At 46.8% G+C, this 13776-nt stretch overlaps 1 protein-coding gene across 2 annotated transcripts in view; it reads left to right on the top strand.

Annotated features, from left to right (window-relative positions):
* Positions 1–13776, top strand: part of WWOX (WW domain containing oxidoreductase) — a 978183-nt gene that overhangs the window by 242050 nt on the left and 722357 nt on the right. For both annotated transcript variants that reach the window (XM_047078801.1, XM_047078802.1), the window contains exon 6: positions 11285–11373. In XM_047078801.1, coding sequence (XP_046934757.1) covers positions 11285–11373 — 89 coding nt within the window. The remainder of the gene's footprint in view (positions 1–11284; positions 11374–13776) is intronic.

The following is a 13776-nucleotide window of genomic DNA, read 5'->3' on the forward strand; positions in this document are numbered from 1 at the left end:
ACAGCAATCCTGAATGAGGATTTCCATTTTTACCGACAGGGAACATTAGACACTGAGAATTTAAGTAATAAGTTCATAAAGCCAGTGAAGGATGTGGAGGGCTGAGTCCTCCTAAGGGGAGTGGCTTTTAATAAATGATTGAGCACCCCCTACAATGGCCTAAACATACTGGTTGGCATAAGTTGGGACCAGAGCTCTATTAAGATATATCCAGGGGAGCCTCGGTGGCTCAGTTGGTTAAGTGAGGTTAAGAGCCCTGCGTTGGACTCTGTGCTGATAGCTCAGAGCCTGGAGCCTGCTTTGGATTCTGCGTCTTCCTCTGTCTTTGCTCCTCCCCCACTCACGTTCTCTCTCTCTCTCTCTTTCTCTCTCTCTCTGTCTCAAAAATAAATAAACATTAAAAAAAATGGGGCGCCTAGGTGGTTCTGTCGGTTGATCATCTGACTTCTGCTCAGGTCATGATCTTGTTGTTGCGGAGTTCAAGCCCCATGTCAGGCTCTGTGCTGATAGCTCAGAGCCTGGAGCCTGTTTCAGATTCTGTGTCTCCCTCTCTCTCTGCCCCTCTGCTGATAGCACTCTGTCTCTGTCTCTCTCAAAAATAAATAAATATAAAAAAATAATAAAAAAATAAAAGATATATCCATTTTTGTGTTAGTTGGGAAAAACCAGATTGTAAGATAATGCATGAGCCTCAATGCTATGTTTGTAGGGAAACTTCGCTGCACCAAGTATTCACGTGTAGAAATTCTATTCGGGAAGGATGTGCATCAGGCTATCTCTGTGTTTATCTTGCGGCGACGGGATTTGGGAGACGTTTTCACTGTATACGTTATCCACTTGTGCGTTATTTATACTTTCATCAGGGAGCCCGTTTTATTTTTACAAAACCCGTGATACATTTAAATAGCTGAAGAACACTTAGAGTTAATCAGAGCTTCTCGCACCATGCTCACACCTGCAAGCTGGCACTGGTGACATCTGGGGCCACTTGTCAGGGGCGACCTGTGCATCATAGGATGTGTAGTGGTATCCCTAGCCTCTCCCCGTTAGATGCCGGTACGCCCCTCCAACGAGCTGAGGCAACCAGAAATTCTCCAGACCTTGGCAGACGTCCCTTGGTGGGGGGTGGGGGGGATGCCCTTAATTGGGACCCTTTGAGCTGGACGCCGGCCGAGCCGTGTGTGGATCTCCCCATGCCAGCGGTTCTCACGAAGATCACGTCTCTGCATCTGAGGTCCTCCCAGCTCCATGCGACCACCATGTGGAATCCAGAATCCTCTAAAGCAGAGCAGACGCATCTTCCTTTCCTCTTTCCGTTCACTTTACCTCCCCACTCTTGACTTGCCACCAGATACTCAGCGGGCCCCAGATCTCTATTTTCTGCTCTGCATCTCTTTCTGAATCTGGGAGTTGTCGGGGTGGGGGGAACGGATACTTCTTTCATCAGCAGCTTCCCCCAAATAGGGGGTTCCGGTGCTTAACAAGTTTCATTAAGGACACAGCTACTAAATATGCAAAATATATAGACTGTTCCTGTTGAGAATATAATTATACAGTAAATTAGCTCATGTCCAGTATGTTGCCTTTTAAGCACATCTTTGATGTTTCCAGTACTTACATAAGATATAGGGTCTGTTTATTAAGAGTCTTCAACTGTGTATAAAACTAGACCAGTCAAAAGTAATGGTGTCTGCTGAAGGATTCTTTATCATATGAATTTACCTTCAGTCATCTATTATTTATTTCAGCTATTTTATATGCCATTATAATAAATATTATGACAGAGAAAGCTTTTATGCTTCAACTTATTGTACTACTCTTTACTCGCCTGCAATCCTTCAGGAAAATGTAACCATGCTTTACCTATAGTTAACGTAAATCATCACTTACATTAGAATGAAAAATTCACTATGAAAAAAGGCTCTTTCTTCAATAGCAAGGCATAAATGCACAATCATGTTGACTGCCAAACTCCTGTGCCATTGCTGTCCTTCCTTAAACTGTTTTTAAGCTGCAAAGTGAACGCATCGCACGGAGGGAAATTGGAAGGTTTTCGAATATTTTCACTCTCTTGTTAGTTTCTGGCAAGATAAGCATTTTTTATCCCGAGCGCAAAATATTGCCAATTACTGTCTAAGCATTTTTAATAGTTTTGCTTTACGTGGCACGTAACTCCTACACCAAATTAAATAAGCTGTTACCCAGTGCAATTTCTTCTTGAATCGGCCTCACAATTACCTATAGATATTGATACAGTTATTTTATAAATTGAGTTCCAGCCACACCAGACAACATTTTTGACCTGTGTATAATGAAGAAAGAGTTGTCATGATTTTCTTATTAGGGATGTTTGTGTATTTTTGCAGGTGGGAGGGCGGGGTTAGGAGGTGCTCATGAGGGCCTTGGAGTGGGGGGGGGATGCTGATGGTTGATCTGAAGGTTAGGAATGACAAACTCAGCCCCTGTCCCTCAAGGCTTCACAAAAAATCCCAGGCTGTGCCTAGGATGTTTTTTGGTTCGGTTTCCTATTTTGAGATGCAGAATGTGGTCTAAGACTATTTTTCTTGTTAAATGCACAGTGGCATATAGACCGGTGCAGTGTTTAGAGCCATAAAGGAGACTCTCAAACTCTCATTTCCCCTTGGGGGCCCTATCAGATAGAGCATTTATCAGTGCATCCTCTTCATGTTTAGGCTTGGCCAAGATTGGGCAAACGCCCCATCAGATGTAATCATGATGGTTGTTTGAGTGAAAGGTACCAGATCTGAAAGGAGACACAATATCTGTGCGCTGGCGCGTTTTCCGGGGAAGATGCTGCCGTTCCTTGGCACCATTAACATCACTTAAATAATACTGGAGAGATTAGTGCTCTGAAGTCCCACATAGGATATTGATGAATTATTAAACCAGTTTAGTTAGGTCTGTATTGTAGTTGAGTGAATAATGCCATGTCAATAATATGCTCAGCACCAGTGTCTCTTGCTGTTGTAAATGTGACAACTCCTATTTAAGGCTTCAGAACATAAAATCAGGACTGAGGGTATGTAAAGTGGAAGGGTGAGAGACATCAGCATAATGCAATTAAGGCCCATTGGATTAGAATTTGCAGGATGCCATTAGCAATAAGCTCTGAATGTAGATTATTGCCTTGGTTACATTTTCTCCTCCAGCAATAGGCTTCTCTTATAAATTCTAAATGCATAAAATAAATGGGATATAAAATAGACACAAATAAGAATATATCGATGATGTTAATTTCTTTATAGCTTCTCGGTGTTCCATGGTGACGACTTTGGCGACAGGGGTGCAGTGCAGTGTGGTTTCCAGCAAGGGCGTGAGCTTTGGAACTGGCCATATCTCAGTTGGAAATCTGGGTCTGTGTCTCACTAGCTGTGCCGCTTTCAACCTTTATCAGCCTCTGTTTTCTGGTTTGTAAAATGGGGGAATGATATACACTCTAAAAGATTCTTCACATTACTATTAAATGAAAAATAAATGTCAGGCATACCATAGATGCTCCTTATTTTATTGGATTTTATAATTAATGAATATATGTAAATTAGATTTTTTTTAAGGAAAACACAGAAATTAACTCTTCTATGAGTGTAAGAAATGGGTAGTAAGCACATGCCCATCAGATCCACACAGATCGGCACCTTCAAGTGAAGATACACAGTAGCTAATTGCCCTTAAATAGTAAATCTCGTATCTGCCATTGCATGTGATGAGTCTCCACTGATGAGGGAGAATTCCCTCTGGGCGTACCAGAGGCTGGGCTCCCTGTGCCCGCTTAGCACATCTGGGTTTCTCCATCCTTCCACCTCCAACAACTGTCCTGGGTACTCCTCCTCTTGGCCAACGCAGAGGTAGTGTCCTCAAATACACAATGAAGAGCTGTCTCACCTGCTGCTTCCCTATGATTGTGTCAAGGGTGTGTGTGTCAAGCTGAGTGGAAGAAGCAAGGGTCACATACTAGATGAGACCATTCTGAAGTATACTTAGTTGATTTCACTGTGCACGCTCCATAATGCCCAATGGGTCTTGGTTCCCATGCCAGATACTCTGGGTTCACTACAAGGAGAAGTCAGATAGTGGGGCAAACACGTTGATATACTCCCAGCTAATTCATAGGCCTTTATGACTAATGATGTTTTAAACATTTTTTTATGTTTATTTATTTTCAGAGAAAGAGAGTGAGCGAGCACAGGTCAGGTAAGGGCAGAGAGAAGGAGAGACAGAATCCCAAGCAGGCTCTGCACCATGAGTGCAGAGCCTGGTGCAGGGCTCGAACTCACAAACTGTGAGATGATGACCTGAGCCGAGATCAAGAGTCAGACGATTAACCGACTGATCCACTTAGGTGTCCCAATGATGACTTTTAGGTAAAAGTTTCTTTTTGTAAGTATGCTTGGCCACTTGAATTATGTATAAACATTTTTAAAAGGCTTATTGCCATGAGCTATTATTACCTTTTTTGTTCTTCCATTGGTGGTAAGTAAATTATGGGTGATATCTTTCCTCTTACATGTTGCAATGATGGGGGGAAGAAGAAAAGAAGTAAAGGAAGTGGAATCCGTGAAATATACATTTATTTTAGAGGCAGAGTTAGTGAATGAATGAATGGATTCATGCTTGTGAATGTTGTTGCTGTTAATGTTGACCAACGGATTTGGTGGTTTCCTGGTGTTGGCCTTGATTTGAGGGCCTCTGGGGAGTAACAGGGTTGAGGGGGAGAGGACAGGTGGGTCGTATGGGCATTTTGGAGTATAGAACAGTGATTAAAATCATGGCTTGGTGTGAACTTGTTTCTGGCACTGTTATCTGGGTCAAGTTGCTCAAGAGCTTTCTGAACTTCGGTTTCTACATCTATGAAATGGTGGTGGGTGAAAACTGCCTACATTGGGTTGGGGATAGGTAGGGATGGGGGTGCTGTGGGTCAAGGACTCATATGACCAACATTCTGAGATCCCTCTTGTTGGCCTGTTATGTCCCATTCAGTCCTTTCAGTGAAGAATGAAGCGATTTGGTGCCGATGGTGGTGGGAGTGACGATGGTTATAATGATGGTGATGATGGTATTGATCATGGTGACCGCAGTGATGATAATGGTGAAAACGACAACAAAAACAGTCACAATAAGGGCATTCATTGCTAACAGTTATAGAATACATGTCCAGTAATCGGGTACCATTCCAAGTGCTTTACATACATGACCTCATTTCCTGGTAAGGTAGGTGCTATCATGATTTCCATTTTATAGAGGCATAAATGGGAGATGTAACTTATGTATCTGGTCAGCGCTAGACCCGGAATTCAGACCCAGGCAGTAAAGCTGGAGTCCGTGGCCTTCACCAGCACTTTTTAGGTTCACACCAATCATTGAATTTGGAAACTGGGTTATCATGGCCTCAGGGGGATTCGGTGAGTCCCTTTCCTCCTGTTTTGGGGTCCTGTATGATCCTCCATTGCAGAATTGCTATTCAAACTCTCTCGGAGCTGCTTATATTAATTTTATGAAATACAGAAGGGAGACCACAATTACTCATGTACTTTATTATTTTTTTAAGATTTATTTATTTTGAGAGAGAGAGAGAGAGAGAGAGAGAGAGCAAGCAAGCATGAGCAGGGAAAGGGCAGAAAGAGAGGAGGAGAGAGAGACTCCCACACAGGCTCCACACTGTCAGCACAGAGCCCAGTGTGGGGCTTGAACTCATGAACCGTGAGACCATGACCTGAGCCAGAATCAAGAGTTGGACGCTCAACTGACTGAGCCACCCAGGCACCTGTAATATACTTTACTATTGAAAACCAGTGGGTACCACGTTTGAGCAGTGGCCCTCCAAATAATGGTTGTAATAGTTATTATGTATGTGCCCCAGGCCTTATATATACAGCGTATCTCATCTGTACTCTAATCACACAAGGCCAATGCCTATTTTCAAACAAGTCACTGGAGCCTGAGAGCATTTCAAGGAGCAGCTCCGAAGTCACACTGCCAGTGCTGTGGTCACGCCGGGCTGGGGCTCCAGGTCAGCCTGGCTCTGCTGTCTCTGCTGTCTCTGCTGTGGATGACGTTTCCCCACTTGTCCGTTTAAATACCGCATGATCTCCGTATGGTTCCTTTGGTTTCAGGCGGTATGACATCTGAGTCACACTTGGCTAATTTATAGTCATAAAGTGATATGAGAGATCACTCTTGCATAACAACAACACACAATCCCTTTGGCTCGGCACTCACAGACTCTCGAATCACTCAGACCCACTGTGCAACTCAAAAAAGGATAGACCAAGGGCACTTGGCCTATTGAGGGTGTCAGTGAACTGTGCCACCAGCAAATGTCCTTGGGTCCCAGGGAAATGGAGGAAGAGCATGTGGGTTGCTTAATTACTGCGTCTTTCTGGCTGAGCCCGGGGGGTCAGGAGCAGGTGGGCTTCTGAGCTACTTAGAAGTTGCCTGATGCTTCATGTGTGGATGCCACCTGTGCGGTTCTGTTTTTAAAATGATGGGTACCAGCATCTGTATACATAATTTAAAATAAATTTACATTCTCATTCTGCCTGAGATGAGAAGATTGTGTACTGGTGCGGTTAGAGAGAAGAGTAAGGATTTGGGGAAGGGTTGAGAGAGGCATTTTATACCATTTTAAGACTCAAAGCTCTCAATATGAAGTTCTTCCTGTTAAGCAGTGCTGGGCGGGTGAATGGGTGGTTGGGTGGATGGATAGATGGATGGATATATCTATCTAGATGGCTGGGAAGAAGGGAGGGACCTATGGAAGGCTAGCAGTTCATTTTAGAGTTGGTGGAATTAGAGAGGTTGTTTTTTGTTTGTCCATATCCATCTGTCTTTTCTGAATTTTTTCTGTAATTAATGAAAGTAGGACGTGGGAAGTGGGAAGTGAAATAACCCTGGAGAGGGCAAAGTCATTAAATGTGTGTTAGTCATTACCGGTTTTCGTTCCATATTTCCATTTCTTCCATATGTATATTTCTCTGTGTGCTCTTGGGCACATGGAAGGTTGCACCTTCTGAAGCTAAGTGTAGCCCACATGACTTGCTCTGCCAATAAAATATGAGCAGAAGTGACATCTGCACTGCTTCCGTGTGCAGTTTGTCCCATTCTCTTCCCCACGCTGTAGAAGCGAGTGATGTTGCCGAAGGTGGAGGCCCCATCTGCCTGGGATGGGCGTGAAGTATGGGCGAGTGGAAATCCTCGGCTGTTTAAAGACATTGAGGCTTGGGAGCTGTTCCGTAAGGATAGCGAAGTGCATCCTGATTGATCCGAAGCCACTTGTGTGAACCATCCTAAGGGACTTGGGCTGTATTTCATTGGCCATTCTAAGCTACAAAGGGGTTTTAAGCTGGGGCTTTGTATATGTGCATGTTTTGCCAATCCAAAGAGCAGACTGAGGCCAAACAAGGCCTCGGGTTTTTATGTTCTAGATGGCGTATGCTAATTTAACACCTCTTAATAAAAAAAAAACAAAAAAAAAAAACCCACCGGTTCCTTAGTGGTGGTGGAACAGTTCTGTGTCTTGAATGTGGTGATTGTTATATGAATCTATACAGAGAAGCAAGTGTCATAGAATTATTCACCAAGATATTCCCAATAAAAGAAAGTGAGTGCATCCCCAAACTGGTGAAATCCTGGTGATGTCTGTGCTCTAATGAACTGTGTCGTGCCACGGTCGGTTTCCCGGTTGTACCCGTGTACTATAGACGTGGCTAAGACAGCCCCATTGGGGGTGCTGGGAGATGGCTATGTGGGCACTCTTGGTGCTGTTTTTGCCGCTTCTTGTCAGTCCGTAGCTATTTCCAAGTCAAAGTTAACAACAACAACAACAACAACAACAGAAAGTTCACGAGTTAAACCAAGAACGTGAATTGTGGTCAGTCCCAGGTTTACGTCCAGACTTGGCAGAAAGCTCGCCTTGGCAGATGGAGCCTCTTGCCTCACCTAACAATCAGCAGTTTATGCCTCAGAAATGGGTTCTGTTTGCGGTGTCTCAGCCCCTGCCTTCCCCGTTAGAGCACGTCCCCGGAAAAACATTTCTATAACGTTGCTAGCTTTGTTGGACAATCAGAAGAGCAACCCCCCCACCCTCCACCCCCCACCCCCCACACAAACACATCCACCCTCCCTAATTATGCAAGATGTGTTTTCTCTTCCCTGAACTTACAGGATTGCCCGCAGTTTGTCTGCATTTCTCAGGGTCAGTAGCAGAAACCGGAAACCTGATGCCGGGGGCAGGAGAATTACCTGAGTAATAGTGTGTGGACTTGAATCACTGTCCCCAGGAGCCTAGTAATCCACAGCCTGTGGATTAGTCTGTTGAACTACTCGATGGCTTGTGACCCCTTGTTCCCTCTGGGTGTGTATGTTCTGATTTTGTTCTTATTGGTAGTGGCAGCTCTGTACTTTATTTTAGAGTGGAGGTTGGGGGGGGGGGAACCAAAAGATAACTCACCAGTTGTAAGTTACACACACAGAAGGGTATACTGGCCCACTCGGCTGAGCCATCATTTTTGTTGGGATATTGCTTTGGGGTCACCACCTGGGAATGTTTCCCCTGTTGTATGAAGGAAATATTTATATGCATTTTTATGATACGTTACCTGCACATCCCTTGGGGTGTCCCTAAGGGGCTTGGCTGAGAGGAACAGTGTCCTTCCTCACCACCCCTTCCCCAACAAAATGAATATCTGACTTTCCTCTTGTGATACATTCAGAGTTGTCTAAGATTCTAAGTGAATGTTCTAAGTGGTGAGGCTGGAGCCAGAGGGGTTCAGATGAGGTGAAAGGCCACTGTATCTGCTAACTGTTAATGTCAAATTGGGTGGTCCAGCATCTATGAAGCATAAGAACCTATGGGGAATAAAAGTTAGCCATTGTCAGGCTTGGTTCTCCCAAGAGATTTCAGTCATCAGACACACCAGCTGTGTAGACAGAAAGCGAGCGGGGTTTTTCTCCTGGCCAGGAGGCCCAAGCTGTCCACAGGGTACAGCCTCACTCGTGTGCGCTCATTTCTGCCGCTGGCGCTTTCCTTGTCTATAGAACGAGGGGCGTGGCCTCAATCACTGTGGATCCCCCAGCCCCACTATTCTCTAATCTTAGGAAACTTTTTGTGTAATGTTTATTTATTTTTGAGGGGGCGGTGGATGTGGGACTCGAACTCACAAAACGCGAGACCATGACCTGAGCTGAATCGAGTCGAACACCCAACCGACTGAGCCCCTCTGGCGCCCCAGTGATCTTAGGAGACTCTTAACACCCACGCATTGGCACCTTCCCTCTTCCTGGCTCAGGTCAAATGCTTGTCCTCCTCCTTCCCAAATCGGCATGTTTGTGCCTCTGCCACTGTTGTCCCAGGAACGTACATCTACGTTGGCCGGCTTGCTTTCGCTGCCCATGTGCTTTTGGGTTTGGGGACGTCATTTAATCACCATACACCCATCTCCCTAAAACTGGGCTCTGTGAGTACACATGACCTGGATCCTCCAGGATGTCACAGCGAGCTGGTCCCGTGCGGTCTTCGTGAGAGTCATTTCATCCACCACGCTGCACTGGAGTGCACCCGCACCACCGTTCGTCGCAGACTCGCGTCAGGGAAGGAATTTGGCACGGCAGACGTCTTCTCTCCTTCTCATAAAGTTTATTAAATCCCTTCTGTCTTCCAAGCTGGATGTTAGGTGCTTTATACTTCTTCTCACAAGTCGGTGAGAAGGTAGTTAATGTTCACCTTTTACAAATGAGGAAACTGACCCTCAGGAACATTGAATGGCCCCAAGTCAGTTGGCCTCCCGGCTTCCCGAGCCTGATGCTTATTGTTCGAGGCTGGGTTACAGCCCAGGACTTAGGCGGCCAAGATCAATGGGCACAGATACGCTAAGCACCTCAGCACAGATTGTGTCTCTCCCTGATAAGACGGCTGAGGTGGAGGACGTTCTCCACTGTGCCATCGCGTCCCCATTCATAGCATCGGAAGTAGCTTGTTATGCTCCTCGTCTCACTGTCACTAGCAGCATGGTCTAGACCAGAACTCCCAGGCTCACCGTTTGTTTCCTGGGACTTTCCTTACCTGGACGAGCAGGTGGCCCCTACATTCTTGGCTGTGCATCCTTTGGAGGAGATAGGTCTAACAAGTGGTAGTATTTAGGGGCGCCTGGGTGGCACAGCCAGTTAAACATCTCACTCGTGGTTGTGACTCAGGTCATTATTGGTTCACAAGTTCGAGCCCCACGTCGGGATCCATGTGACGGTGCGGAGCCTGCTTGGGATTCTCTCTCTTTCCCTCTGTCTCTCTCTCTCAAAAATAAATAAACCATGAAAAAAGAAGTGATTATATTTAATCTCATGCGCTGCAGCCCAGCCAGACTCACGAGTGGGGAGTGCCCCATAAACACTGGGGAAGGCTGAGAGGCAACCCTGAGCTTTCCAGAAATGTGTTAGGATGCTGTCCAGTGGAGCACGATTGCTTCAACTCCTGAGGCTCCAGGCCTTCTAGTCTCCGGCAAAGAGGGAACGAGGGCTTCGGCGTCAGACTGTGGTGAACCCTTGCCCCCCACCTTTGTGAGCTCTGTGATCTCTTACAAGGGGCCACGTGTAAAACGGGGAGAGTGTAACCCACTCGGTTGTTCCAGGGAAGAAACGAGATGATGCAAGGAAACGCCCGGTACAGAGTCCGCCCTGGAGAGGCAGCAGCCACTCTTACTATCTGCATGCGCCCACCCAGCTGTAGTTTTCTGGGTTGCTAAACCAGAGGGCTCTTCGGGACCTGGGTCACTCAGGGTCCATTGGAATAATTGAGTTTTGCCTGCTTTTGTATTTTCTAGAAATGAATCGTCTTTAGTTTCTGATGCAGGCTCGATGGAATCATTCCAGAGCCCCGATGGCAGCTTTTGAGATTAAAATGTCATCTACTGAATTCTTGCACGAGCCAGGCTTTGTCCTGGCGTTCCCCTATTTTCATAGTTTTTTTTTTTTTTAGGACACAGATGGAGAGGAGATGTGTGAGCCTGAAGACCCTTTGGAGCGTCTTCTGTGCGCTGAGTGAAACAGCACAATCCCCAGCCTGTGGTTTTAGCGGATTCCCAGCCTCACATCCTCCCAAACTTGGCAGTAAAAGCCCTGTTCTTCCATTCATTCCGATGATTTATATTCTCTCTGGGCGTCTAATATTAAACAGGGGAATTCCGACATGTTCCATAACACATTTACTGTAACTTGATACCATGAACTAAACTTGCTGTTATTTATCATTTCTTTTTATTTTCTCTCATTCCAGCACAAAGCCAAGGTAGAAGCAATGACCCTGGACCTCGCTCTGCTCCGTAGCGTGCAGCATTTTGCTCAAGCGTTCAAGGCCAAGAATGTGTGAGTGTTTCAGTGGAGGGTTATAGATCATAATATGTTGCTATTGTAATGTCTTTATCAGATGAACACAATTGGGAGAACACAAGCACAAGGCTGTTGTGTTGTCTTGGCATCCAGACGGCAGGCTCATTTATATTGGCCCCGTTAGGGTGTCCCATATTTTCTTGACTTCTTGAGTCACCCTCATTATGAGATGTGCCTTCAGTTTAATAACAGCTCCCCCCAATAAAAATGGAAAGACACTGTTGAAGCACTAGTTAAAGTGGCTAATAAAAGCCAGCCGATTGTAGGATGCATCCTGATTACAGACATTTTGGCAGTGCGTCTCGGGATCGAGGAAAAGCGTGTTTTAATTGCATCCGGGAACGAGTAGCCTCAGTTACCCAGTACCGCAAGGGGGCCGAGAATCGAGAGCGTGAGAAGGTTCCACCGTATCCACGTGTGCAGTGAGCTTACGTGGTGCGTGAACGTGGCTCCGACACATGGACTCACGTCGTGAGAAACTCGCTCCTTCTTCTCCTTCTTGTTTATAGTCTTTCAACACGCCCGAAGGAGGAAGCCTTAGCTCAGGGCTGGCGAGCATTCATGCCACCACATGCCGGCCTCCCTTTCTATCAGAGACACAGCGGCCCTCAGACCCGGAGCCGGGGAAAGCAATGGAGGCTAGCTCAGTTTTAATTACGATATTTTGTTCCCAAGGGTTTATTTTTATGGTTCCCTCACATGGAGGGCCACCAGTAGTGGTTTCTCGTTTGACACAGTGGTTTAAATTTCATTAAAAAAATAACTGCATTTAATTTTTTTTTTTTTTTTTAGTGCATTGATTTGGACACGAGGGTTAAGTTAATGACAGTTTACATAGTGCCAAGGGTACGATAGTTCCAGAAGTGGCCCCAGAATGACCAAATTTGGAGAAGGCTGACAAATGACCCGTTGTCTTTGGGTTAGGCTCTGGTGGGAAGCAGTCAGTGGTTTTCTAGTTCTCCAAGCAGATGACGGATGTAGGCGGAGGCATTTGAAAGCAGATATTCCAAAGGTGCTGGCCTGTGGCCAGCCCCTGTTGAGTCTGCCTCAGTTTCTCACTCTGCTCTTTCACACTGCCAGGAAGTCTGTTCTCCCAAGCCCTTTCAGGAGCTGGCAAGTGGCCTGAGTCCTTGAGGCTGACACACAGAGTTGGAGTTGGTGGCGGAGTGGCTCCATCCCCGTAAATGCAGGCCCCGCACTCACAGAACGGCTGGGTAATGTCCCCACCGAGCCCGCAGACCTGGCTGAGTCTGCCGTGCCTGTTCTGTGCCCTGTTTGGCAGTTGCTGGCTGCTGGCCCTCGCTGGTGTTTTCCGGAGGACGTCAGGTCCGGTGTGCCCCAGTCCCTCTTAAGACGATTGCTCGTGTCTACCTCCTCCACTCATGTCTCCACTTGCTTGTTCACTTAACACACATTCAGTGAGTGCCTCCAGGGCCCCGGCCCCTCTTCTGGGCTCTGGGAAGGCAGCGGGGGCCGCGAGAAGCCCACTTCACCTCAGATGAGCCATAAACCTCAGGTGCCAGCAAGCAGTTTCGTTGCTTAATGGCTAACTCCTCAACCTGTTACTTCTGTGGTTGTTTGCAAGGATAGCAGTAGTCCCAGCAGCAACAGCGACCAGTAGCCACTCATTTATCGAGCGTGCGTTGTGGGCCACGTGTCAAGAACCTTCCTGCGCATTTTCTCCCTGACTGCTGGCTCCTAGTCTGTTACACGGACGAGGGGAGCACGACTGGACGCGAAAGGTTGGTTAAGGGGGGCCCGCGGCTGGGAAGCAGGAGGGGCGGAGGGCCCCTGCGGCCGTCACTCTGGGCCTCCCCTCACCCACCGCGTGGTCCTGTCTTCTGCTTGACTTGCGGTGGAAACTGAGATCAGAGGCGGGGAGTGGCTCTTGCAGGGTCACTTGGCGGGTCAGGTGCAGCCGTGGGACTTCCGTCCGCTTCTGACTGTCACGCTGTCCCTGACACGGAGAGGCTCTGGCAGAGGCTCGCACAGGCTGCCTCCCTCGGCTTCCTCGTTGGATGTGAGCGGTGCTGAGGCACGCCAGCTGTTACATAATGGGACCGCCGTCCAAGTCCTAACAGGACCGTCAGTTAAAGTAGTTCAGACATCCTCACGTTCAGCTGCCTTTTGTAGTCCCCCCGCCCTCAGATGCACCTCTTTTGCGCTAATCCCAGATTTTGGCAAATGGCTGAATTTTTGTCCTTCTGGGTTCAGAAACGAAGGCGATTTTCCTTTTTAGCAAAACCCGGTACCGCAAACCTCTTTTTATACGTCTCTCGAGATGCAGTCTTTCACACGGCTTAGAGCAATATTGTGGTGGCGAAAATATGCATAAAAAAGTGAGTGATTTTACTTTTGAAACACCGCCAGGGCGAAGTC

This window comes from Lynx rufus, unplaced genomic scaffold (genome assembly GCF_022079265.1).
Source record: "Lynx rufus isolate CCGP_SWC_20201006 ecotype Redwood Valley unplaced genomic scaffold, mLynRuf1.p SCAF_16, whole genome shotgun sequence".
Taxonomy (NCBI): Eukaryota; Metazoa; Chordata; class Mammalia; order Carnivora; family Felidae; genus Lynx; species Lynx rufus.